Source organism: Gossypium arboreum, chromosome 10 (genome assembly GCF_025698485.1).
Source record: "Gossypium arboreum isolate Shixiya-1 chromosome 10, ASM2569848v2, whole genome shotgun sequence".
Taxonomy (NCBI): Eukaryota; Viridiplantae; Streptophyta; class Magnoliopsida; order Malvales; family Malvaceae; genus Gossypium; species Gossypium arboreum.
The window spans coordinates 127803894-127829830 of NC_069079.1; the positions used below are offsets into that span (position 1 = coordinate 127803894).

General features: G+C 31.7%; 4 protein-coding genes, 1 long non-coding RNA gene and 2 other non-coding genes across 8 annotated transcripts; all 7 read left to right on the forward strand.

The window, feature by feature from the left end:
- Window positions 1-5126: 5126 nt before the first annotated feature.
- On the forward strand, window positions 5127-8056 carry LOC108461097 (receptor-like cytoplasmic kinase 176). Its single transcript, XM_017760793.2, has 6 exons — window positions 5127-5408; window positions 5496-5773; window positions 6785-6920; window positions 7010-7152; window positions 7241-7364; window positions 7438-8056. Exons 1-6 carry the CDS (start codon window positions 5354-5356, stop codon window positions 7860-7862), a joined length of 1161 nt encoding a protein of 386 aa, XP_017616282.1. The 5' UTR covers window positions 5127-5353; the 3' UTR covers window positions 7863-8056.
- Window positions 8057-8433: 377 nt separating this feature from the next.
- Window positions 8434-11721, forward strand: LOC108461536 (serine/arginine-rich SC35-like splicing factor SCL30). Its single transcript, XM_017761404.2, has 8 exons — window positions 8434-8578; window positions 9067-9251; window positions 9330-9407; window positions 10273-10437; window positions 10571-10608; window positions 10723-10801; window positions 10873-11043; window positions 11282-11721. Exons 2-8 carry the CDS (start codon window positions 9076-9078, stop codon window positions 11427-11429), a joined length of 855 nt encoding a protein of 284 aa, XP_017616893.1. The 5' UTR covers window positions 8434-8578; window positions 9067-9075; the 3' UTR covers window positions 11430-11721.
- Window positions 11722-14427: 2706 nt separating this feature from the next.
- On the forward strand, window positions 14428-17253 carry LOC108463029 (16 kDa phloem protein 1). Its single transcript, XM_017762967.2, has 5 exons — window positions 14428-14678; window positions 15330-15395; window positions 16022-16160; window positions 16408-16543; window positions 17042-17253. The coding sequence occupies exons 1-5, from the start codon at window positions 14612-14614 to the stop codon at window positions 17090-17092; spliced, it is 459 nt and encodes a 152-aa protein (XP_017618456.1). The 5' UTR covers window positions 14428-14611; the 3' UTR covers window positions 17093-17253.
- An 897-nt stretch (window positions 17254-18150) lies between these two features.
- Window positions 18151-18253, forward strand: LOC128283256 (U6 spliceosomal RNA). Its single transcript, XR_008273598.1, has one exon. It is a non-coding gene; the product is annotated as a U6 spliceosomal RNA (small nuclear RNA).
- Window positions 18254-22241: 3988 nt separating this feature from the next.
- LOC108462291 (factor of DNA methylation 2) lies at window positions 22242-23407 on the forward strand. The gene is made up of 3 exons (XM_017762260.2): window positions 22242-22502; window positions 22594-22765; window positions 22973-23407. Exons 2-3 carry the CDS (start codon window positions 22739-22741, stop codon window positions 23231-23233), a joined length of 288 nt encoding a protein of 95 aa, XP_017617749.1. The 5' UTR covers window positions 22242-22502; window positions 22594-22738; the 3' UTR covers window positions 23234-23407.
- Window positions 23408-23539: 132 nt separating this feature from the next.
- LOC128282339 (uncharacterized) lies at window positions 23540-25541 on the forward strand. Of its 2 annotated transcripts, none has more exons than XR_008272590.1 (5): window positions 23540-23689; window positions 24056-24352; window positions 24437-24757; window positions 24847-25099; window positions 25284-25541. It is a non-coding gene; the product is annotated as an uncharacterized LOC128282339 (long non-coding RNA). The 2 variants fall into 2 exon arrangements; XR_008272591.1 differs by having other exon boundaries at window positions 24082-24352.
- LOC128283267 (U6 spliceosomal RNA) lies at window positions 23599-23701 on the forward strand. Its single transcript, XR_008273609.1, has one exon. It is a non-coding gene; the product is annotated as a U6 spliceosomal RNA (small nuclear RNA).
- Window positions 25542-25937: the final 396 nt, after the last annotated feature.

Here is a 25937-nt window from a genome sequence, read left to right on the forward strand (position 1 = left end):
AATCGACTAATACATAGACTTGCAATCATTATAATTGACTTATTGATTGGAGGAGAAAATTTGTTATCAAAGATCAATTGAGACCGAAGCAAAAATCAAGCCTGAAGTTAGAATATCATCACATCAATTTATTTGATTTAATTTAATTTCTATTTATTTTTATTGTTATTTCAATTTCAATTATCTCTATTATTTTTACTTTTATCATATTTAAATTTCCTCTTTTATTTTTGCACAGATTGTCACACGTTGTAGGCACAACAACTACTTGGTATAGAACTTGATTAAGTCAAAACAATAATTTTAGATATCACGATCCTTGCAGGATTAATCTTACTTCTTATATTGCTATTTATATATTGTTTAAACATATGAATATTATTTTTGGTAGATTCAACGTCTATCGCTTCCTTCCTAATGAAAGAACATTTATTATATCAAGAACATTTATTATGTCAAGATTTTTCTTTGTTCAATATTTATATTATGGGCAAGATCTACCCTTGAAAATTACATGCATTATATTTTAGTAGCATAAGCGATAATTGTGCTTTGTTACGCTAATATTATGGGACATAAAATTAACGACTGTAAACTAATTCAGTTATGTTATATATTTATAAGAATTTAAATTAAGAGTAGGAAAAAATAATAGTGTTGCAGTAACTACTGTCATTTTATTTACTTTGATTAAGATTTTATTTATAAATGTAAATTTAATATAGTTTTTTATAATTGTTAAAAATTTCATTTTTTTTTAATTTTTCGGTACAAATGACAATCAATTATTAATAACGATTACAATTCAAAGAAATTCTTAAGTAACAGAAAGAGATGATGCATTCATGTCTCCACATAACAACACCAGAGTTAAGTTTACATGATCTTTTACATTTTACGTGTATATATATATATATATAAAGTTAGCTTTTTGTTGGTTTCTCTGTGTTTTTACTTAAATTTCATTGGTTTGACATAGATTCTTTATAATTTGGGTTGACTTAGAAAATTATACTATGAAATGGATTGTATTTTTCTCCTTTTATTAAGAATATAAATAAATTAATTTTTATATGTTAGATCACAACTAATAAATTATTTTATTAAAAAATTATATATTTTACCGTTAAAATTTGTCTTTATATGTCAAATATAATCGTCTCGATTATTTTATTAGTCACGACGCTTAACTAACAAAAAAGGCGACGTAAAATCACATCATATGTTTACTATATTTAAAAAGAATTAAATATAGGATAAGAAACCGATTAAACTTATAAATTTAATAACTATTGAAAAATATTATTATTAATGATAAAAATCATTTTTAAAAGACTTATTTTAAATATATTTAAAAAATATTTTAAAAATTCGATTCACAAATTTAAAAACTTGTAATTAAATTATATCCAAAATAATTTGAAATTTGATTCCAAATCAAAAGTTGTATTCTAACGAATACGAAACGACAGAGTTTTGTGGATGGCTAATTTTGTTAGTGCCAATTTTTTTTTACCTTACAATATTATTTAATCCACAATGTAGGTCTTAATATTATTTTATTCTCTAATAAAGAAAAATCATTCGTAGGTAGTGGATAAATAACTGAAAATTTAAGAAAATTTATACTAGTATTGTTGATACATGGAGGTTGGTGATGGCTCACAGGAAAATGTTGAGATAGTTGTGTATATTGGTTTTTTGAGTTTTAAAGGAAAATTTGAAGGTTTTCGAATAATATTGATAGAGTTTGTATAGTTTGATATTGATTCTTTTAGATAGTTGTCTTGTTAAAAAGAGTTAATAGTTGAGTTATGATAAACTTTTTACGTGTATATCTTGATATGATTGAGAAGCTTATTGTTTTACCAATCGATTTTTAGATTGAACTGATATAATTTTTGTAGCCTTATTGAACATGCAAGAGACATATGTCAATGGGAAACCTAAACTTTGTAGACGTGATGATTAGATATTTTGGGGCAGGGGTGAAGTCAGAAAATTTTTTTAGGGAGGGCCGGATGAAATTTTAATTTTTTATAGTTTATATATTTATAATTTGTAAAGGATCAAATTGAATTTTTATAATTTTAGGGAGGCCAAAATACAATTTGACTTTTATTAATTTAAAATTTTTAAAAAAATTTAAAAGTCTAAAATGTAATTTTACATTTTGGGGGCTGGGCCCATGCCAGCCTCCCTGACTTCGCCCCTGTTTTGGGGTGACATAAGTTAGGCAAGCCCTTGTTTTCTTTCTTTAGATTAAAATAGTCAATTTGAGCAAAATTGTAAATGTTTATTTTTATATTTTTTCATATATTGACTTTGGAAATTAATTTTTCATTTTTATATGTTGAATTTTTGTTTAATTTCATAATGGTAGTGGAGGCATCAGATTGAATAGTTGTTATAATGATAGTTTAAGTTTAATTCCGTGTAACCTTACTCTCTACCTCCGATTATAAAAAGAGGTTAATCTTATCTACAATTTAAGATTATTTTATTATTTTATAAAAATATTATTATAAAAACAAGAATTTTAAGATTCAAGTTCGAGTCTTGTATAATATTCTTTTCCAGTTTAGCTTAATTATAATTAGTTAAATTGAGTTTAATTAATTTTTGAATTAATTATTTAATTCAATGATTGTAATAATTAACTACAGTAGAAATTATTAATATAATTGATTAACTGTACCTTAAAAAAGTTTATAGAGAAAATAATTACAAAATAAAGGAATTTTGAGCAATATGAAAGTAGCATAGGTGAGCATTTGTTTTTTTTCTTTGATAGTTTCTTACATATATTGACTTAGGAAATCAATTTTATATATATAAATATATTAACATAAAGACTTATATAAAATATATTTATAAGAAAGTATAAGAAAAATTAAATAAAACTTTTAGTTAAAATGATATTCACAAAAATACGTAAAAAAATTGTGCATTTTGTAAAAGTAATGGTTATTTAGTATTTTTCAATTAAGTTGATGTTCGATTGGTTTAAAACATCAACTTAATTAGGAGCTTAAATCTTGTATTGTTTTTGAAACTAGACCGGTGATCAAATCTCTCGTACTATTAATTCTCAATTTAGTTTCAATTAAATAAATTATTAAAATATTTTAAAATTTTAAAATAAAAATATAAAATTCAATTTAACTACTACACCAATCAATTTTTATCATAATTTATATCAATTAGCAAATCTTTTAATTATTTTCTTTATTTTAATTAATATACAAACAATTTCTCATCTAATCAATCTGACTTCTTGGTCTAATCCAATTTAACAACCTTAGTAGTATATATATATATATATATATTGAATATATAAGAGAAGACCAGCTAATTGGCTTGACCAGAAAAATAGTAGATGAAACTGAAAACTACAATTATATATATATATATATATATATAATACACCGTACGTGAACCTTATCCGTCACCGTCAGGCATAAATTTCCTCTATGCAATTTGCAATTTTCTATTTAACCTTAAAAATAAAAATTTAAAAACTGAATTTTTCATTGACTTCTCTATCAATTGTATGAAAGAAAAATAACTGTGTTTGGAAATAATAATAATAATTACTCATAAATTTCAGATATAAATATCATTTTTTAAAAAATATATATCCATGGGAACGGTCACGGTTGTGATAATAACTCATGTAAATTCATTGCAATAAATTTTTTGTCAGTATATATATATTAGAAAAACGATTTATAAATTCATAATTATATAAAATTTAATATATTAAATAATCTATACATAAACCTTTTGATATATTTATATATTTATCAAAATTATATTAATTTTATATTATATTAGATTTTATCACAAATAAGATTATTTATAAAATTATTTTAATAAATAATTATCAATAAGTGATAATAAATTCTTATTTGAATTTGTTGGAACTGTTGTTCAATTCCTAAATAATAATTTTATAATAATATTAATTATCCTTTAAAGAGTATTTTAATCATTTTATAATGGAGTTTAAATATTGTTTTATATGTACAAACATTACTGTATAAACATAATTATTCATCTAAGTTCAAAGGCTCTTCTAAAAAGTAGAAGGATTGGATAAAAATATAGGCCCATCAAATGGACTTTGGTAGAAAATGAGCCGAACCTTAGATAATATTTTTGACCTAGACTCGGCCTGAATTTGCCTAAATTTTTTTTTGCTACTATTTATTGATGTTTTTATGTCATTTTACTGTTATATTACTATTATTTTATTGTTGTTATATAACTAAGTTGCAATTGTCTTAGCGTTATTTAAATAAAAATATTTTTAATATGATTTCAATTTATTGAGAAAAATTATTTTAATATTTTTAATATATTTGATGTATTATATTTTTAAATTTATTTTATATAAAAATTTTAATACATACTGGCAGGCTTGAATTTAACTTTTTTATTTAGATTAGACTTAAATAAAATTTAAAATTATTTTTCAAATCCAACCCACACTTAAAACAAACATAAAATTTTACATAAACTCGACCAAACCTATCCGGCTTATGATGAGGTATATTACCGTAACAGAACATGCTTTTTAATTAAGGTAGATGCTTTGTCTACCAACTTTATTCTTTTGGGTTCATTTTCAACCGATCCTTTTTGACTATAGAAAAATGTATAATAATTACATAAGGCTACAAGTTTCAGTTCTTCCGCAGTAGCAATAGGCGGATTTGTCCTTAAAATTCCTTCCGGAAATCATATATATATATATAATACTCATTCAAGCTCTGTAAATATGAATACATTTCATCGTTCCCATTCATAGAAGTTTCGATGTTAGGTTTATTGTACAAAATGTCTTTGGATTATGGTACAAATTTTAATTTAAAATCCAAACAATACATTTCCACCATCACTATACCATCATATAATCAAACCAAAGCAAAAGGAAAAACTCTATGGAGCTTTTTGTAGCACATAAATGTTGCTTAAAAGCCAAGCAGTTCAAGTTCAAGTCAACCCTGTTTTTGATCTTTCTTTCAAACATAAAACCCTTGGCCCACCATTTTGCTTTGGTCCCTTTTCCCATCCATTTCTGACTTTTATTACAATGGGTGTTTTTTTTTTCCCCGTTTTTTTTATTTAATTCTTTTTGTTTAGCCAGTCAATGCTTTCAAACAGGATAAGTCATTCTCGTTGGGGTGACACCAATGGAAACCCTTTTCAACTTTTCACACTATTTTCCCTTTTGTTTCACTGCTTTTCTGGGTATTGCTTGCACCAATTTTCCTCTTAAAATCTGTATATTTTCTCTTCCTTTTCCGTGTGGAGAAGATTAACAAAGACCCTTTAGCTTTGTGTCCATATGGGGTCTTGTTTTAGTTCTAGAATCAAAGCTGCTGAGAGCCCTCTCCACCATGGTAATACATGGTTTCTCTCTTTTTCTCCCTTGTTTATGAACTTATAAGCCCTTTTTGATGTTTAGGTGTTTGATATTTTGCTTACAGGGGTTAATTTAAGCAGTAAAATGTCGCCTGTTTCGGTGCCTAGAACAGAGGGGGATATTTTGCAAGCTTCTAATTTGAAGAGCTTTAATTTCAATGATCTAAGAACAGCTACGAGGAATTTCCGACCGGATAGTGTTTTGGGTGAAGGTGGGTTCGGTTGTGTTTTCAAGGGTTGGATTGATGAGAATACATTTACAGCTTCTAAGCCTGGTACTGGCATGGTTATTGCTGTCAAAAGGCTTAACCAGGAGGGTTTTCAAGGCCACCATGAATGGCTGGTAAGTTTATGATATATATGTATGTATGTATGTATGTTGCCCAGTTTGATCTATTTGACTTGAATTTGGATATGTTTTTTGGATACCATCCTTCAAATATATGGAGAATGAAATATAGTTTGAAATTGCTATCAAGAGGTTAATAAAGAGGATTTTCAGGGCCACCATGAATCACTGGCAGTATCTCTCTCTCATATATATATATATATATATGCAGATGTGTGTTTTCCCTAGTTTAATCCTTGAGCTATGCAGTGGTTTCAAATAAGCTTTTACTATATATATGTTTGTGTGTGTATGTATATTTCTCAGTTCAACCCTCGAGGTCTGTAGTGGTTTCAAAGTCCTTGCTTTGTCCTTAGTTTAGGCTTTTACCATATGTATATGGGGAATAAATCTGTTTCCGACATTTGAACTTGGTCATGTTGGAGACAATTCTGTATCTGCTCGAGTCCAAGTAATGTAGAGTTGAACAACAATGGTGAAAAGAATAAACTTATTGAACCCCTTTAGATGTTAAAAAGCACTAAAATTGCTGTCAATAGGTTAATCGGTAGGGTTTGCAGGGCCACCATGGATGGCTGGCAGTATCTCTCACATGTATATATATTTGGCATTATCCATGTCCGTTTTATGGTCCATGTTTGAGATCCGTGGCTGTCCCTTCCAACAATGTGGTCTCCAAGGTTCGAACATACGTTTCTCATATATATATAACATATATGTTTTTCCTAGTTTAATCATTGAGCTATGCAGTGGTTTCAAAGTCCTTGAGATTGACATATATTTGAACTTGGGTATCACCATATTAGTATGATTCTCTAAACTTACAAAAATTTGAACGTAGTTATGTTGGAGACAAATCTGTATCTGCTCAAGTCCGAGTAATGCATGCTTGAACAACAATGGTGAACATAATGAACTTGTTCAGACATTCTTATACGTTAAACTAAGTACTGTTTTGTTTGATGAAATAGTTTGTTAATTTTTAATGATTCATTTGGCTTGTAGGCTGAAATCAACTATCTGGGTCAGCTTGATCATCCTAATCTCGTGAAATTAGTCGGTTATTGCTTAGAAGACGATCATCGGCTTCTTGTTTACGAGTTCATGCCGAAAGGCAGCTTAGAGAATCATCTTTTTAGAAGTGAGGAATTCATTCATTTCGCTTTCCCTTTATCTAAATTGGTTCAACTGTTTCGAGTTTCAATGAATAATCTTTTAACAATGAAACAGGGAATTCTTATTTTCAACCACTTTCTTGGAACCTTCGGATGAAGGTTGCTCTTGGTGCCGCCAAGGGCCTTGAATTTCTACATTCTGACGAGGTGAAAGTCATATATAGAGACTTCAAAACTTCGAACATCTTGCTTGATTCGGTAATGACAACTTAATAACTGAAGTTCTCAATTTGTACTTTTAGTTCCTGCAGTTCTCTCATATCTTTTTCGCAATGTAAAATGACAGAACTATAATGCAAAACTCTCTGATTTTGGTCTGGCCAAAGATGGACCAACTGGTGATAAAAGCTATGTCTCAACTCGGGTCATGGGAACCCATGGCTATGCAGCTCCTGAGTATGTAGCAACAGGTAGCTTTTTAAATCAAATCCATCGTCATTTGATTGCAAATTATGTTTTAACGTAAAATTTGTTCTTATGAAGGCCATCTGACTGCGAGAAGTGACGTGTACAGTTTTGGGGTTGTTCTTCTTGAAATGTTAACCGGCAAGCGAGCAGTAGACAAGAACCGACCATCTAGAGAACATAATTTAGTTGATTGGGCTAAGCCTTACCTTACTAGCAAACGTAAGTTTTTCCAAATTATGGATGCTCGTATCGAAGGCCAATACACACCTGAAGCGGCGTTAAAAGCTGCTTATCTTGCAGTGCAATGCCTATCTACAGAACCGAAGGTTAGACCGAAAATGACTGCAGTAGTGAAAGCACTAGAGCAACTTCAAGACTCCGGTGGCGACAAAGGGGTCCATCAGAATGCAGCAGTTCATAGTTCTCATCCGACTTCGAGGTATGCTCTGAAGAAAAATCCCGACGGACTCCAGCCATCTGCATCTCCATTAAGTACATAAATCTGAAAACAGTCCGATGCATTGCTTTTATTATTTCAGATGGTATTCTATCTTGAACTCGAACATATATATTCCGGCTACTGATCACTGTACAGCTCTCGAATTCAATAATATCCGAAATCTGAATGTTCTGTTTGGATTCATTTTGTGTTATTACCGGTAAATGAATGCATGTTTAAAGATGTTTATATTCAGATCATTGCATCATCTTTAAAAGGCGCATTTATGTTTCGGGTTCAAATCCTAACATTTGTAATTCCCGATTTACGGGCTTTTTTGTATATAAAAGAAACCTCCAAAATCACAAAAGCATAGAAATACGAGGAGAGAGTGAGTATGAATATATGATATTCTGACTTTTCAATTTTCTCGAAGTATATATTTATTAATGAGATTTGTGTCCGAATATAACTTTTTTAATTTAATAATTGAGAGAAAATATTTTATAAATGACTTTCATGTCCAAATATAATTTTTAGGATTTAAATTCCTAAAAGTAAAAATAAGGGGACTAAATTCCAAATGTATGAAGAGTTCAGGGACTTGAAGCATATTTTAACTTATAGAGAAGCAGGCCGACCGGGCCCAACACAGCGGTCCAAAACAGAAAAACATTAACATATAGTACACACTACACACAGTTTTGAGATCAATAACTCCGGAAAGCAAAATCTTCCTTTTTCTATTCTGTCGCTGTTTCAGATTTGTCCTCCAAGGTAATCAATCTATGTTCTTCCAAATTCAAAATTCTTGGATTTTTTGGGCATTTTTTTGTTATTGATTATTAAATAAATTTGATCTTCAGATTATAGTTTAGGTCAACTTAGTCAATACTCAAAGAACTTTTTTTTTCTTGTTTCTTTAATTTTCTTATCTACTAAACAGAAAGTCTTGAGGTTATTTGTTTGAATCTTGGGGTTTTATTTTTTCATAATTATGCGAGATTGTGAATCTGGGTATTTTATGAGTTAACAAAATTTAGCCCTTTTTTAATGGATTTTTTTTATTATCTGAATCTTTACTGTATTGAACCCATAGAGTTATTGCATCGCATGGATTAGCAGAAACTTGTTTGAACGAAGAGGGAAAAAATTCTGGGTTTTCTCTCAAAATAAGAAAAAAAAAAACTAGGTTATATGGGTTAATTTTATTTGCTTCTTTTGAAAATTATATAAATGGAGTTTCATGTATTGGGTTTTTGAAGGCTTTTGGGATGAGGAGATACAGTCCCCAATACTATAGTCCTCCAAGGAGAGGCTATGGTGGTAGAGAAAGAGGTTTTCCTAGGAGGGGATATGGCGGTGGTGGTGGTGGCGGCGGAGGTTATGGCAGAAGGAGGGAACAGAGTCATGGAAGCCTTTTGGTTAGAAACATTCCTCTGGATTGCAGGTAAACCTTTTATCATAATCCTTTTTCGGAATGTTGGTTAAATGATTTGTTTTAATATATGTTTGATTTTGTTTGCAGACCCGAAGAACTTCGAATCCCTTTCGAGAGATTTGGGCTCGTTAGGGATGTTTATATCCCTAAAGACTACTACACAGGGTTTGTATTTTACCCTTGAAAGTAATTTTGGTTTATCAAGCATTGATCTTTTCCTATGTTTTAATCAAAGTTTAAACGTTCTAGTTCATGGTTTTATTTTGATTAAGCTCGTACTTTTATTTTGAACGAGCATACTGATATGTCTTTTTCTAGTTTTCCGGCTTTTAGGATCGGCAAGTGGGATGTTTATACTTTTCGTTCTTTCCTTTTTCGTATTTTCATCTTAGACCTTTAGTTGTCGTATGTAGGAAGTTATTTCCTTCGAGTTGCTTTCTGCACTATTTCTTAAAGCACTTAAATTTTTTTTTTCTTTGCCTTATTCCATAGTGAATTAAAATTTGAACTGGTTTGTCAGGGGGGTTAATATTGGTTTGAAGTAAAAACAAGCCCAAGCCCCACATTTGATGAAGGCCTACTGTTTATGATTGCTTAAACATATTGTGATCCGAGGGTGTTAAGAGTAATGATCATATGAAGAATGTTCCTTTATGAAGCGAAACTATATAATTACACAAATCAATAAAGGTTTTGATTGGGGAAGAAGATTGATTCCTGACCAAATTGAAGCAAATTTGTCGATATCAAGTGCTTCTTATATTTACGAGCTTGTGAAGATTTTTCAAGTCACTTGCCTCTTTTGAAGTTCCTTTGATATTGACTGTTAAGGGAAAAGGTCAGCATTTAGCGTATTTTATTTAAATCTGGAGCCAGTATTAGATATGTAAAGGTATACTACTAAGTAAATGAAGTTGTTGTGGTAACATTGTATTTTAGTGTTTTTTTTTTTTTTTTTACTTGTGTTGGCTTATTTCGTTCGTTTCAAACTATCATGTTTAAGTGAAGGATTGGTGCATCCTTTTTGCAGACAACCTCGAGGGTTTGCATTTGTGCAGTTTGTGGATTCTTATGATGCTTCTGAAGCTCAACGGCGCATGAATGGGAAAATATTTGCTGGGAGAGAGATATCGGTTGTTGTGGCTGCAGAGACAAGGAAAAGGCCTGAGGAAATGCGCCATAAATCTAGGATTAGGTACTCTCGTAGTCTTTCTCTCCCACTCTCTCACAGACACACGTGCATATGCATCCACACATTCATGCACATGCGGTTTTTTGTTATTTTACTTGTATTTACGTAAGGATTTATCTGGCATGTAATTCTCCAGAGGACCATCGGGCTATGGGGGACGATCATCTTATTATGGTACGTGGCCTACATGCGCATATTCTATTAATTTTGACATGTGTTTGGACTTTGAAGGATCATAGGTGCGGTAGATACTGGTGCAAACTAACTTAGTCATTTGATATGTTGCAGGGCGTTCTCGGTCTCGTTCACCATCCCCTATGCGTTCTCCTCACCATCCTTCGAGTTCTAGAGGCCGCTACCGCTCAAGGTAAACCATCAAATTGCTACACATCCCTTTTGCCTTTTAACAAATAAGGTGATCGTATATTTATTTGTCAGGTCATACTCACCTGCTCCAAGACGACGAGGAAACTATTCTGTTTCACCAGGTAGAAGGCATGAAGAACAGCCAAGGTCTCCAATAGGTCCTCCGCAAGAACGAGATGGTGATTACAATCACAGATCATATTCTCCAGGATATGAAAATGCCGATGGAAATGGTTATGGCGAGTAAGTGGAAGTCTATTTCATTGTTTCAACTTTTTTAGCTGTCTCTTTTACTCCAACCTGTATGCCCCTTTGTTTTGGTTTGCTGTTATAAAGAAGTGACCTGTTACGGTGCATGGTAAAACTATACTACTATGCGGCTTTGGGTTCTCAATTCTTGTGCAATGAGAGTTCATTGTTGGTGATTTTCTCTTATGTTTAACTCGACTGTTGTGGCTTATTTCGAATGTTCCATTTGTAGGAAATCCGCATTTGAACCCGAGAACTCTCGGGCCGCATGGAGGCGATCTCCATGTAGATCATCAAGGTCTCCAGGTAGATATTCAAGGTCTCCTTCTGGGTCTAGATCGAGATCTGCCGACCTTCACGTAGGCATAGCAGATAAGTAGCAAACTCTAGCCTCTGGGTGCATATGGCATCTATATCAGATGATGGATTCAGTGGTGATTAGTCTTTTTGTGTGCTTATCTCTATCATTTTGAATGGAACATCTAAAATTGTGGCTTGATTTCATGTTTGTTCTATCTAAAAACTGTAATGAAACAACGACGACGTTTGAGTTTGAGTTTCGGCTCTTCTGAATCTAGTTTTCGTGCTTGGCATTCCGGTATGAAGCTAGAGTTGAAATCTATGTTATTTGGGCTCAGGAGTACGAGTCCGGCATGTCTATGCTTTTTTTAACAGTGCCATGATTGTTGGAACTGGACGTTATATAGGTCTGGGCAAAGGCTTGAGCCGGCTTTTGAGTGAACCACTCGAGATCGGTTGAATCAGGCTAAAATTCCAGTTGAGTCGGTAATTGAACTGGTTTTTAAAAATATTTTTATGGATTTTAAATAAAAATTTTAATTAAAACTAAACCGGTTAAATCATGAACTGGTGGTTAATCAGTTGAATCCATCTGGTTTAAAAGTTTTAAACAGTGCAAAGTTTGGAACTGGGCTTGATTTGAAGGTTAATTATTGTTTCACGTGATACGAATTGAGCTCAAAGCATTGTATTGATTAGATCATTTTGTCAGTTGAGGCGCTAGCTTACGCTTATATGTGGATTAAAATTTAAATGCATTTGTATATAATGCAGTGACAATTTGTATTTAACGTATTAAGAGAAATAAGCAACTCTCTCAGTATTCAGTGGCATTGTAATTGTCCGTGTGGTAGATATTTAAGTATTTAAATTTTGATTTATGTGTTTTAAATATGTTTTATGTCAGATTTGAGTTTATATTTTTATTCAAGTTGGAAAGATTCGATTGATACAATAAAATGTTTTCATTGTTTATAGCAAATTTTCTCTGAGTGCAACAATAAGTATATAGGTGTTAAAATGTTCAAAATTTACGTACTCTTAACATATGTGGAATTTAGTTTTCTCATTCATTTCAAAGAATTTAATCATTTTATCTTTTTTATCTAAAAATATAAATTTAATTGTTAATATTGTTACATTTTTTAATTAAATTTAGGTTCATTCTTGAATTTTGAAATTTAAAAATAAAATGACTAAATTTTTGGAAACAAATAATATAAGGACTCAAATTTTAAAAATTATGAAGAGAATAAGGATTTAGAGGAGTTTGAAAGTAATTTCCTTTTTTGAGGGGTGGCCCATCCCTCTGCGCCGCCCCCCGCTTAATTTTTTAAAAAGTACTAAAAAGAAGAATATTTCGTATTTTAGAATTAAAAATTTAAAAAGAAAAAGACATAATCATCAGTTCAGTCAGCCATCAAATCTAAAAAAATTATGTTAGTTTAACGTTTTATTTCTTTTTTTTAAAAATTTAATTCAATAATGAAAGTACGAAAATTTTTAAATTGATATAATATTTATAATTATTTATAATTTAATTTAATATTTAAATAAGAATATAAATGTATTTTAGTAGATTTTAATTTACAAATTAATAAATTAATAACAATATTAATATTAATTAAATTAAAATTTAATCGATAAATTTAAAAATAATTTAAATTTAGAATTAGTAAATAAAAACTTCAACTTTAAATCCTAATATTTTTAATAAAAATAATTTTCCTAACATTAATTTAAAAATTTTAAAATGCAAATTGATTTATCGAAATTGACCTAGGCATTATATTCAAATTAATTATCTCAAAATCAATCCAATTGATGAATATAAATGTAAATATAATATATATTTACATAAACATCTGCTGATACCAAATCAATAACTAGCAGCCTTTTGAGATGGTGTATAATAATGGGCATCCACCTTGTTTTGACCAAGTCCCACATCCATAAAAATCAAACCAAGTTTGGAATATTTAAAAAGCAAGTTGGTCTAGCTAAGATAAATGGTTAAAATTAAATACCTTATATTTATTTATCAAATACGGTATATTTTATATGTTACTAGGATAAAATATTTTACTTTACTCTCCAATAAATTTTCTGATATAATATCAAATTTAATTTTTAACATTTATATATTTTATTAAATTAAAATTTCTTTTATTTTATTTTTAAAATGAACACTCTTAAAAAGAATATTTTATTTTAAAGAGAAACAAAATTTTAATTTAATAATTAAAATTCTAAATTCTAAATAATTGAATCGCATAAATTTTTTGTACAATATGAATCACGTAATCATTGGCACTCATGTGTAAAATCACGATGATTTAAATCATAAAAACTTCATGATGAAACCAACTTTAATTAAATTAATTGAATAAAAATATTTTTAAATTAATAATTAAAATTTTAAATTTTACTTTTTACAAAAATTAAGAAATTAGTCCCTAATTGGATAATATTGTTAAACTTTATAATTAAATTATTGAAAACCCATTATTTAGCGATTTATATTACTTTTAAAAAAATTAACTGTTCAAGTTCGTAAGTTTAACAACTAAAATAACTTTTTAATTTTCATAAAGTACAAGGATGGAATTTTAACGAATTAATGTCATGAAGGATAGGGGTGAAATTCATATTTTAAAAATGGATAAATTAACATTTAGTCCTTAAATTTTAAAAAAAAATTTATTTTGTCCATATCAGCCTCGAAACATGACAGTTTTTTTCTCTAAATCGGTCCCTAAATTTATATTTCATTAAAGCGTGATGACGTAACACTACGAGAGTATGTTAAATCCATCGCTTGAATATTTTTTAAAAATTTTAAAAATTTCTACCATATTTTAACAAATTGTTTAAATGCTTTTATAATTTTTTAAAGTTCTCATGTGATGATGTGGCATTTTGTGTTGTCAGAAACTAAATTGAGAAAAGTTGTCAAATTCAGAGTCTAATGTGGACAAAAAAAAGTTCAAGGATCAATTTAAAATAAAATCAACAAGTTCAAGGACTAAATGTTGGTTTATCCCACAGGAAAAATTTCTAACATTCACCAGACTCTCTTTTATTTGTCAGGGTCACGTTTTCTATATGTGAAAAGACCCGTCAGCCTATAAACGCTTCCATTGCCAAATTCTTCCATTTCTTCTATATAAAGAATCCAAAGAGTCAATCGACTCAAAAAGGTCCAAAAGTTTTCATTCAAAAGAATCTCTCTGAGAAAAAAAAAAAAGCATCAAATTCAAGGATGGCTGTTGGAATATTGGAAGTGTTCTTGGTTAGTGCAAAAGGCCTTCAAGACTCAGATTTTCTGGGTATGTAATTTTATTGAAACTTCATTTTTTTTTTGGATTTCATTTTATGTTTTCAAATTCTTCCTTTGTTTCATTTTCTTGCTCAATTTCTGTTTTTTTTTTCCAAGTTTTCATCATTTTTTTAAATGGAAATACAGAGAATTAAGAGTAAGAGAAATGGTTTTTGATTTGTGCATGTTCTTTGCTTGGTCAATGAAGAGAACCCATTTCTAGTCAATTTAAGATCTAGTGATGGGTGTTTAAATTTTTTTAATTGAATTTTATAGAAAATAGCATAGCTGGAAAACCTTAAAATTCCTTGTTGTCATTAGTAAATCTCAACTTTCTTTCATGTTATTAAAATATTGATTTGAGTTTAGTTAAGTTAGTTCATGCTGCAGCTTAATATTGAACATCTGTAATATAGATTTTTCAAAAATTTAAACTATGGGTTTCTATGCACTAAAAAAAAAAATGGTGAAGTGAGCATGATCTGGTGCTTATGTTCTGGATTTTTTTCCCAAGCTGTAAATCCACATTGTTTCCAGCATTTAACATCCTGGAAAATGGAAAAAAAAGGTCGTGATTGGTGCAAGATTAAAGAATAATGTGACTTTTTGCAGATGAACTAATGAAATTTTTTTCCTTTTTGTTTTTGTTTATGATTGGTAGGTGATATGGATCCATATGTTATAATTCAATACAAAGGTCAAGAACGCAAAAGCAGTACGGCCAGAGGTAATTATTAACTCTTTTTTCCTTTATTTTAAACCTCTTGACTTCTAAATTACTTGAATTCAGGGTTAGTGTCAGACATGGATATATGTTGAATACGAGTATGCTCAATTTTCTTTTTGAGTTTTTTAATATATCTAGAGAGTAATACCTTTGTATCCCATGTCTAAATATGTGTTGGATATAGGTATTTTACATGATTCAGGTTTGGGTTTGAATTTATTCGAGTTCGGAGTTCTGAGTTGTTTAGGGTTCGGTTCATTTTGAGTTTGGGACATTCGATATCATTCAGATTTTCAGGTTGGGTCACCTTAGGTTCGAGTTACTCCGATGAATCGGCTTAGATTTTCAGGTTCAGATAAAAAATACTAACAGGTCTTTATCAAGCCATACCAATGAAAGTGAGAAACACTATTGGCAATAATCGGAGGAAGCATATCATACATTTTTGTTGTCCTTCTATCACCAGTTCATAACATCGTTGCATAGTTAAATGACTTGGACTCAGATGCGAATGCTATATATGAGCATGTCCTAATACATGTCGGACATAAATACTTTTAAGAAAAATAAAGAGCCGGACTGATTAACTTTTACAAAAATTACCTAAAGGGTCAAATTTTGTGCAGGTGATGGATCTATTCCATCATGGAATGAAAAATTCACATTCAAGGTGGAGTATCCAGGGTCAGGTGGTGACTACAAGCTAGTTCTTAAAATCATGGACAAAGACACCTTCTCTTCTGATGACTTTGTAGGCCAAGCCACGTAAGTATACTAACATTAATCGTCACTGTTTTTTAGCTAAATTACTCCGACTCGTATCCGTTGTCCGAAATTTTTTTCATATATGAGTACTATAAGAAAATAAAAAGTCCGGAAAAACAAGCTTGACAGTGTCATAGCATTCTCTTTTAAGAAGTTGCAAGGTCGAATCTCAGCATATGCAGCCCTTTTCTCTATCTTGAAGCTCGAAAAAGATATTGTAAAACATTTTTTATTTTCATGTTTGCAGCATATTTGTGAAGGATTTGTTGGCAATTGGAGCAGATGAAGGAAGTGCTGAACTACATCCTACCAAACATAGTGTAGTTAATGCTGAACAACGTTATTGTGGAGAAATTGTAGTTGGTCTTACTTTCACCAAAAAGGTATTTAACTTTTTTTCATGGAAATTGAAAATACTTTCTATCAAGGCCAGAAATTTTATTAGGGGTCGAGATTGAATTACAAATTTTAAAGGATCAAAGTATATTTTTACCATTTTATTAACCGATAGATTCACAAATTTAGAGGACTAAAAGATGAATTTTATCAAACCAAGGTGGGTCAAGGTCCCTATCTATCCCCTTGATATTACCCCTTGCTTTTTAGGAAGATTATCCTATCCTATTTCGTATTCGATTTTTTATAGAACTATCTATGGATCGAGTAATCTATCTAGCTTGATGAATAGGATAATTTTTATATTAGTCAATCGGTCAATCTAGTTTGAATTAAAAAATGAACCGGTTTAAATTTTTAGATGCACAAAAAAAAAAATTGTCTTTTCACCACCTATGGTTTTAAATATGTATGAAATATGAATATTTAATTAACTAATGGCATTTATCTATTATTGATTTTATTTTGCTGGATTTGTGCTACAGGAGGAAAATGATGAAGCAGAGTATGGAGGTTGGAGGGAAAGCGATTATTAAGTGGTTAATTTTTGAAAACTATTATTTGTGTTTTTATCACTTTTATTTAAAGCTCTGGATTTTTATTTATTTATTTTTAAAGCTTATGGAATGTTTATCTTGTGAATTTTGTTTTAAACAATTTCATTATAAGTTTTAATCATATTTGTTTTTTTATATAATGTTTAGAATTACTTATAATCCATTCTCAACCTATAAACAGGAGGATGATACGTTTCAGCCCGCTTAAATTGACGTTCTCCTGTATTGACAATAATACTCATGTCAATCGAGTTAATATTCAATCAGTCATTTTATTGTGAATTTTACTTCTCTTGTGCTTAGTTTTATTATATTATTGATTAAAATTATTTGAACCTTGGAGATGATATTGTTGAGAGAATTTTAAACTTGAATATAAATCGTAAAAATGAACATGAGAATACTAAAAAAAGTTATTTAAGATCTTTATAAATCTAACATTCTATTATCAAATAGGTTCGTTTCAAAATAAAATTTTGAATTGATGAATAAATTCATCTAAATTTGATTTAAATTTAAATTAATTTTAAAATGAATCAAACTTGAGATGATTTGAGCTGATGGAAATTTGAAAAACTTGAGAGCTAAAATTATAATGACTCGAACTCAAAAACAATTCAAATTTAAAACAACTGAACTACGAAATCCAGTAAATTTGAAATTATCAAAGCACACAATTAAACTAATAAAAAACTTTATACCTTTTAATTTGATTTGATTTTTGTAATTTTTCTTATTTAATTTCTACAATTTTCAGAATTCAAAACTAAAGGGATTTAGAAGTTGGGTTAAATAATAATAACTCAAAATTTTTGGGTCTAATAAAAAACAAGGGCTAATCAAACTTAACAGTAAACCTAGCCGAACTTAAAGTGAAGTATGAATGTAAAGCCCACGATTTGTTGGTGCTTCACCAAAGACTTAAACAGCTACTGGGCCTTAGTCAAGGTTCTAGTTGGAAAGCAACCAATGTCCCACATCGCTAGAGAATTGAAGAACTTTATTGTTTATATAGGCAAAAGAAGGCGTAAGAGTTTGTCCCTTCGGGGACATCCGATAAAATTGGAACGATACAGAGAAGATTAGCATGGCCCCTGCGCAAGGATGACACGCACAAATCGAGAAATGGTCCAAATTTTTTTTTTCCTTTTTTTTTTCAGCTCTGTTTCCATCTCTTTGGCCTTTGTTCACTTGAGAATTTGGAATTGGAGGGTCTTTTTCCTTGTTTTTAAATTGATTTTCTCTGGTTTTGGTCTGTTTTACACCCTTGAACACTGAATATTTCAATAGCATTTTTTTTGGGGCAATTTTTAGATGTCTGTTTCCATCTCTTTCTCTATTTTCTTTGCATTTGTATGCTCAGTTTGATCATTGATGTATTTTCATGGGTTTATTTTTCTGCACTTAATATTAAAATTTTAGAGTTTTTCATTTCTGGCTTTATCTTTCTTTTTGCAATTTTTCTTGGTTTTTATGTTCCTCTTTTTGGGTTTGATTTGTTTTAAATCTCAATGCCATCTTTCTTTTTTTGCAAATTTTTCTGGGTTTGACGTTCATCTTCATGGGTTTTATGCACTGAAGATTGCAATTTAAAGTTGTTTTGTTTACTGGGTTTGGTCTGGTTTACTCTCTTGAGCGGTGAATACCTTAATAATCCTTTATTTAGATTTTATATAGCTTTTTTTGTTTTTAAAAGTTTAACCAAAGGACCCTTCAATTTCTAGAGTTTAAATGGATGGAAAAACATATATTTTTATAATTAAATATTAATAGTATGCAACTTCATGTCCAAATATGTTGGCTTCGTATGGTAATTTCACTTATCATTCATCTCATTTCACTTGATAGTTTGATTCCATGGATTCTTTGTAAAGCTTTACAATTACAACAATGTGATCTTCACTAGAATTTCTATACATACATGGTGCTCAATGGAAGACTTTTAGTGTTGTTGATGTGCAAGGTTTGAATGAAAAGCTTTCAAAGTCACTTCCTCCTTGAAGTTCCCGGTCGAAGATCGACACGAAACGTGCACTAAATTATGTTCATTATGGAAACAGAATGTGCATGATCGGAAATCACAGCCGTTTAAGATGACCCATACTTGAGGCAACTTGCAGCTATATATATGGTGCATACACCAACTATTGCTTTTATGTTTTTGCTTTGGTACTTTCTTTCACATAACTTTCACTTGCATGCACTCATTCACCGTAGTGTTCGAGATGATCACCTGGAAAAAACTTGCATTCACCGTTATTTGATTACGGATTGAACCATTTGAGACCGTTCCCTATTCTCAAAAAGTATAATAGGCCGGAAATCTGTTGTTCTATAGTATGTGCTACATATGTATGTCAAAATATGGGCTACAAGAATCGAGTCTGTTTATTCCTTGCACTTAAATATTCTGTGATGACTTCTCGGAACAAAGACAACGAGAAGCTGAAAGAGTTGAGAAATGAATACAATGATGTCGCGACTGAGTTGGCAACTGTTTTGGTTCCTCAAAAAGACATCCAAATACTGTTCCAATAATGCTTTTTATCTCATTAGGAAGAGTTTCCATCTTAGCTTCTTCCACTTCCAATAGATAGTTCAAGCTCAAGCTCAAGAGATAGTTCATGTAATCTAGCCAACTTACACACAGCAGATAGGGTGGTTGGTTCACTAGTTTTAATTTTTCACTCTAGGTGTTAACTCTTCTTTGAAGGGCACTAATGGAACTAGAAATGAAGTAGGACTCAGGTAGGTGTGGATTAAATTGGAGCATGTTGTACTAACCCTTAACTTCGCCACCTATCAACATCCGAGGCAACTTGCAGTCTCCTTTAAGAGATGAGTAGACGACTAGTTCGATCAGCATTTGCAATCCTTTTCTCTTTCCGGGGGGCATGTTTGCGGCATATTTGTGAAGGATTTGTTTGCAATTGGAGCAAATGAAGGAATTGCTGAACTATATCCTACAAAACATGGTGTAGTTAAAGCTGAACAATGTTATTGTGGAGAAATTGTAGTTGGTGCTACTTTTACCAAAAAGGTACTTAAAATTTTTTCGAAAATACTTTTCGTCTCTAATTTTTCATAGACCTGTCCATAAATCGAGTAATCCGTCTAGCTTGATAAGCTTGGTCTGTTCAAGCTAAATAAGATTTTTTTGACCTTGAGCCGGTTTGACTTGGGTCGATCTATTATGAATTAAAGTTTTATACTATTTATAAAAATGTTTTTAAATAGAAAGTAAAAAATGAGTGGTTGTTTATTTTTTAAAAAAATATTTTATCTTTTATTAATTTGTTTAATTTCTCAATTTTGATCGAATTTAAATAAATAGAACTTGAACTTGAAGTGATTTGAATTTAAAATAATTTGAACTTGAAAAATTTGAGGTTTAAATTGTAATGAGCCTAATGCAAAATAATCCAAAATTGAAACGACTCGAATTAGAAATTAACCAAACTTTAATAAAGTACAGGGATTAATTCAGAATTTAACCCTACGTTTATAATTTTTTTGTCTTTTTAACTTCGAACATGGCCACCTTTCTTCAAAATGCTGCAATAGAGTTGATCTTTAGCAGTTTCCTGCACACACACACACAAAAAAACCTTCAAATTTTTGGCCATTTGCAAAGAAGGTGGTAAACCCATTCTCACCATGGTTTCTTTTTCATTTCGTTTGTTTTTCTTGAAACTCTGAAATCGAAAGCCAAAATATGTTTTCTAAACTTAAAAAGAGATGCCTTGTTTAGAACAAATGTTGGAAATTTTCGGGAAAATAGGAGATATTTTAAGCATGGAGAATGAGATTTCTTTGAATGAAAATAAAAATTTGTAGGGTAAAGTTCAATATTGCTTAACATATATGCAAAAATGGAAGACAAGCGGTTACGGAATCAGCTCGAAGTTGTGGGTGATAGAGACGGTATTCTACAATCAGCTACACACAATGGGAGCTCAGTATTCAACAAAACATATGGAGTAAGTGATTGCTAGAATTTGTAGTAGGCTTTGCAATTATTCAACAAAACATATGGGAGCTCAGTATTCAACAAAACATTATTCGAAACCATTAGATGATGCTTAGTATTTAATATTTATCCTCAGCCGATGATGGCTGTGGCCCTCGAGATCATAAACCAGTGTAAAAATTTGGAGACGCTCAATGCCATTTGGATCGAGCAATCCCTCGACATTGGTTATTTGAAAGCTTCGGAAAATGCGGAAAGGATCTGTGAGCTCGAGAATAAGATCAAGGCTAAGGAAAAGGAACTTGCCAAAGTGAGCAATAAGCTCAAGGAGGCACATAACTCATTGGCAGACCGGGAGAACAAGATGCGGAAAAAACTAGGAACCTTCTGCGTGAGAGGTGTTGACTACGATTGCTCGGTGGTGTCTCCCATCGACCTAGCGAATGGATTCTACTTTATGCATTAGTTACCATTGATATTTCAATTAGAAATGCATCACATAATTGAACTATTGTGTTGTATGATTTAATTCTCTGTTAAGGAATATCGTTCAAAGGGTTATCTGGAAACTAACATATCTTTGTCTTCCAGAATACGGTTCCAAACAATTCGCTACGACCGACAGCCGTAGAGCAAAAGAAGGCCAATGAATATGTAATGAGACCGCTAGTAGTTGACGATCTGGAGGTTTGTTCTTCGTGTTCTTTTCATTAATACCACAATACCAGATTACCATATGCATACCCTGTCATGAATATTGTATAATAGAATGTTAGTTTGCATAACCTTCCAATATGGTGCAAATAGTTTCCAACATTTTACTCTGTGCTACGATTTAATTCTCTGGTAAGGAATATCGTTCAAAGAGTCATCGCAAAAGTAACATTTTTTTCCATCCAGGCTGATGAATATGTAACGGAACTGCCAGAGACCTAAGATTCGGAGGTTTGTTCGTCATGCCCTTTTCTTTAATACTATGATACTCCTATGCCGGTTTTAGATTTCTGAGAATTGATGATATGGCTGGACTACCAATTACACAGAAAAAGGAACAACTATCCCGAAAACATATATAGGAGTCTGAAATTGAGGGATCGAAAGGGTCACCTGAAGAGATGGACAAACCTGCAGTTAAACTACTTTTACCTTGAATCTTGTTCACATAACATTTTTAAAGGTCATGATTTGTTAAGTATACATAAAACAATTTTCAATTACATGTGATGCAGCTAATGAAGAATGTGCCTTGTTAAAACCCTGTTGAAATTTTAAGGTCGCAAATTGCTGCTTTAAAGAAAGAGTTGGAGGGAAAATCAGAGGCGTTGGAAGATATGGAAAGCCGTTACAATTGTCTGGCGGTGAAACATGATGCAACTAATAAAGAGCTCCAAGATGCTCGAACAGAAGCGATAAGCATTTGTGTGTGTTTTCCTTCTATTACTGCTTCGAAATTGGGTAATAAACTTACAAGGCGTTGAATGGAAGAATTTTTCTGGTTCTTGATGTGCAGGGCCTGAATGATGTCTTGGCTAGCTGAACAAATTTTGTAGTAAAAAGAATGGGGGAGATCGATCAAAAAGCTTTCGAAGTTGCTTGCTCGCTAAAGTTCATTATGGCAACAGAATGTACAGGATCCAAAATGGCACCCATTTAAGATGATCAATATTCGAGGCAACTTGCAGGTATATGGTCCATGCACCAACTATTGCTTTATGTATTTGCATTGGTTTGAAATTATCAATCCGTACTTTTTCTTGTTCGGAATCATACACATTAGTGTTCAAAACATACTGGTATCTGGTTGCTGATTGAACCATTTGAAAGACGGGAAATATGTTGTTCTACTAAATGTGCAAAACAGTTCAATGGCTGAGTTTCGGGTGATGCAGGAAATATTAGACGAAGATGACGAGAAGCTGAAAGAGTTGAGAAATGAATATGGGGATGTCGTTTTTGAGGCTGTCAGCACCGCATTGATGGAAATGAACGAATATAATGTGAGCGGAAGGTATCCGGTCCGTGAGGTTTGGAACCGAAAGGAGGAAAGGAAAGCCACCATGAAAGAAATCATGGAATACACAATCAAGCAACTGAAGAATCACAAGGGAAAACGAAAGAGAATGCTGTTTGATGCATTTAAACACGTATAAGGGGTTGTTTTTGTTGGATTTGTATTATTAGTTTACAATCTTATGGATGTTTATTTTGCTACATTTTATTTTATTATTTAATTTCAGAATCTAATTGCCTTATGCTTCATTTTATTATTAATTTGAATGTAGGAAGGTATTGATTTTTTGAAAATAAAAGTGGAATGGTTAAATTATAAATGTAGGATGAGTTTAGGAATTTGAAGCACATTTGAACCAACTAAAAATGATCAATGTTAATCCTGGCCACTAATATCACATGATTGTCCCTTCGGGGACATACTTCAGGGCCATGGTCAGAAAACATCCCACATTGCTAAAGAAAGATTAAAACAATGCATTTATATAAGCGAAAGAAACTAAGTGTCCCTTCGGGGACATCCGATAAAATTGGAACGATACAGAGAAGATTAGCATGGCCCCTGCGCAAGGATGACACGCACAAATCGAGAAATGGTCCAAATTTTTTTTTTAATTTTTTACACCTCTGTTTCTTTTTTTTTTCCTGGGTTTGGTGTTCACATGCATGGGTTTTGTGCACTTAAGATTGCGATTAGAGTTTTCTTTCTTTCTTTTACTGGGTTTGGTCTGTTTTACTCTCTTGAACTGTGAATTTGATTTTTTTTTTTGCCATTTTTACAGCTTTGTTGCTTTTCCCCCCCTAGGTTTAGTTTTCATGTTCATGGGTTTCGTGCACTTAAGATTGCAATTAGAGTTTTTTTTTTCTTTTTACTGGGTTTTGGCCAGTTTTACTCTGTTGAATCGTGAATACCTCAAATTTTCTGGGAATAAATTGGTGTTTATATATTTGTTGGTCAACAGTGCTAAGTTTCTGATATATTGGCCAGAATTGAAGGAAGACGGTCCAATTTTGGTTTTGATCCTTCCACTACTATCTTAAAATTTAAAAGAAATTCAATTGAACAATTTCTTCCAATAAAATTAAACAAGAAAGCCCAGAGATTGACCTGCATACTTAGACATGTTTCTCTTTGAAAAAAAATTCAAACGGGGTGCTTTTTCAACAATTCGGAGTTTGGAGTTGCGCGTGATAGAGACTCCGGTATTCAACAATCTACTACGCGCAATGGGAACTCTGTAACTAGCAAGATGAACAGGGTAAGTGATTGCTGGTCTATTGAAGGCTTTACAAACTTATAATAAGTTTGATATCATTATGTGATGCATAGTTTTTATCCTCAGCTTTTGAATGAGGCTAACAAGATCATGGATCAAATGGAGTTCTTAACAGCACAAAACAAGAAGCTGCTTGCCACCGATGCAGCTCAGTCGAAATATTTAGAGTCACGAGCGGAAAATGCAGAGCAGAAGGTCAAGGATGCTTAAAAGAAAATAGTTGAGCTCGAGAGGTAGCTCAAGGCTAAGGCAGAGGAAGCTGCACAAGTGAGCAATAAGCTTGAGGAGGTTGGTAACTCATTGATGGACCAGGTGATAAAAATTCAGAAAACACTAGGACCCTTTGACTCAACAGGCATCAACTTTGATAGAGCGAAGATATCTAAGGTTTGTTCTGTGTGCCTTTTTGAAACTATGATACTTCTATGTCGGTTTTAGATCGAATCAATGATATGGCTGGACTATGGATTACGCAGGAAGAGGAACTTCAAAATAGGATAATTCAGCTGGAGAGAGAATTATCTCGAAAACAAGCATTGGACTCGGGAAGTTGAGCGTCTAAGCAGATCATTGGATGTAATTGGCAAAATGGAAGATGGAGATTATGTAAATGTTCTAAGGAAGCTGGAGGAATACCTTAAGGATGTAGAGACATTGAATCGATCTCTTATTGCAAGAGAATATTGGATCAACGATCAGGTGCAGGAAGTTTGAGAAAGATTGATCACTGTAAGCTATTTTTCTTCGCTTACTAAAATGCTTGCCACTCGAATTTCATTGCAAGAACCCCGAAGTTCTTCAAACATTTGATCTTATATGTTAATAGATGGTAATTGCGTTGCAAACTAATGGTTTCTACTGTTGTCATGGTGTCGTATATTATGGAATCTGAATCAACCATTGGAATCAAAAGAATGGGAGAACTTAATCCAGAACCTTTTTTAGACGAATGCAAGAAGAAATTTGCTGTTGACGACTGGTGTTTGAAGTCCGAGCAATTATTCTCGTTGTGGCAACAACATATCAGAAATCCACTGTGGCATCCTTTCAAGAGCATTCGTACATCATATTTTGATTATCTTTTTTTGTACTTTATATATGAAAGTCTGCACATTATACACTACTCATCTTGTGGTAATGATATTCAAATGAGAAATTGTTCTTCATTAAACCGTAAATCCTTTTCCTTTACGCATCATTGCTGCAAGTGTTGCAGAACCACTTCGAAACACATCAGGGTTTTTATCGACGAAAACCCTTATGGAATGATCTTTTGAGGTTTGGGTTCATAGACAACTTTCAACATGGACACATTAGTAACCGGTGTAGTTTTACTTTCTTTTTCTGTGTGAATCAGTTAACAGTTGATGAAGATAATGAAGGATTGAAGGAATTGAGAAATGAATGGGGTGAAACGATCTACATGGTCGGAACTGTTGCATTACTGGAAATGGAAGAGTGCAATCCAAGTGGGAGATAGTTTTTGAACTTCGGAATTTCAAAGATGATCGAAAAGCCAGCTTAAAAGAAGCTATTGAGATCCTCACCCACCATTTACAGAACAAAC

Bases quoted from the DNA above. Each gene is read 5' to 3' on its own strand.
- LOC108461097 (XM_017760793.2), top strand. From the start codon at position 5,354: ATGGGGTCTTGTTTTAGTTCTAGAATCAAAGCTGCTGAGAGCCCTCTC. The intron at 5,409-5,495 runs GTAATACATGGT...TTTTGCTTACAG, and splicing joins TGAGAGCCCTCTCCACCATG to GGGTTAATTTAAGCAGTAAA. The intron at 6,921-7,009 runs GTGAGGAATTCA...ACAATGAAACAG, and splicing joins AGAGAATCATCTTTTTAGAA to GGAATTCTTATTTTCAACCA.
- LOC108461536 (XM_017761404.2), top strand. From the start codon at position 9,076: ATGAGGAGATACAGTCCCCAATACTATAGTCCTCCAAGGAGAGGCTAT. The intron at 9,408-10,272 runs GTTTGTATTTTA...TCCTTTTTGCAG, and splicing joins CCTAAAGACTACTACACAGG to ACAACCTCGAGGGTTTGCAT. The intron at 11,044-11,281 runs GTAAGTGGAAGT...TTCCATTTGTAG, and splicing joins GATGGAAATGGTTATGGCGA to GAAATCCGCATTTGAACCCG.
- LOC108463029 (XM_017762967.2), top strand. From the start codon at position 14,612: ATGGCTGTTGGAATATTGGAAGTGTTCTTGGTTAGTGCAAAAGGCCTT. The intron at 14,679-15,329 runs GTATGTAATTTT...TATGATTGGTAG, and splicing joins TCAAGACTCAGATTTTCTGG to GTGATATGGATCCATATGTT. The intron at 16,544-17,041 runs GTATTTAACTTT...TTTGTGCTACAG, and splicing joins GTCTTACTTTCACCAAAAAG to GAGGAAAATGATGAAGCAGA.
- LOC108462291 (XM_017762260.2), top strand. From the start codon at position 22,739: ATGATCAATATTCGAGGCAACTTGCAG. The intron at 22,766-22,972 runs GTATATGGTCCA...CGGGTGATGCAG, and splicing joins ATATTCGAGGCAACTTGCAG to GAAATATTAGACGAAGATGA.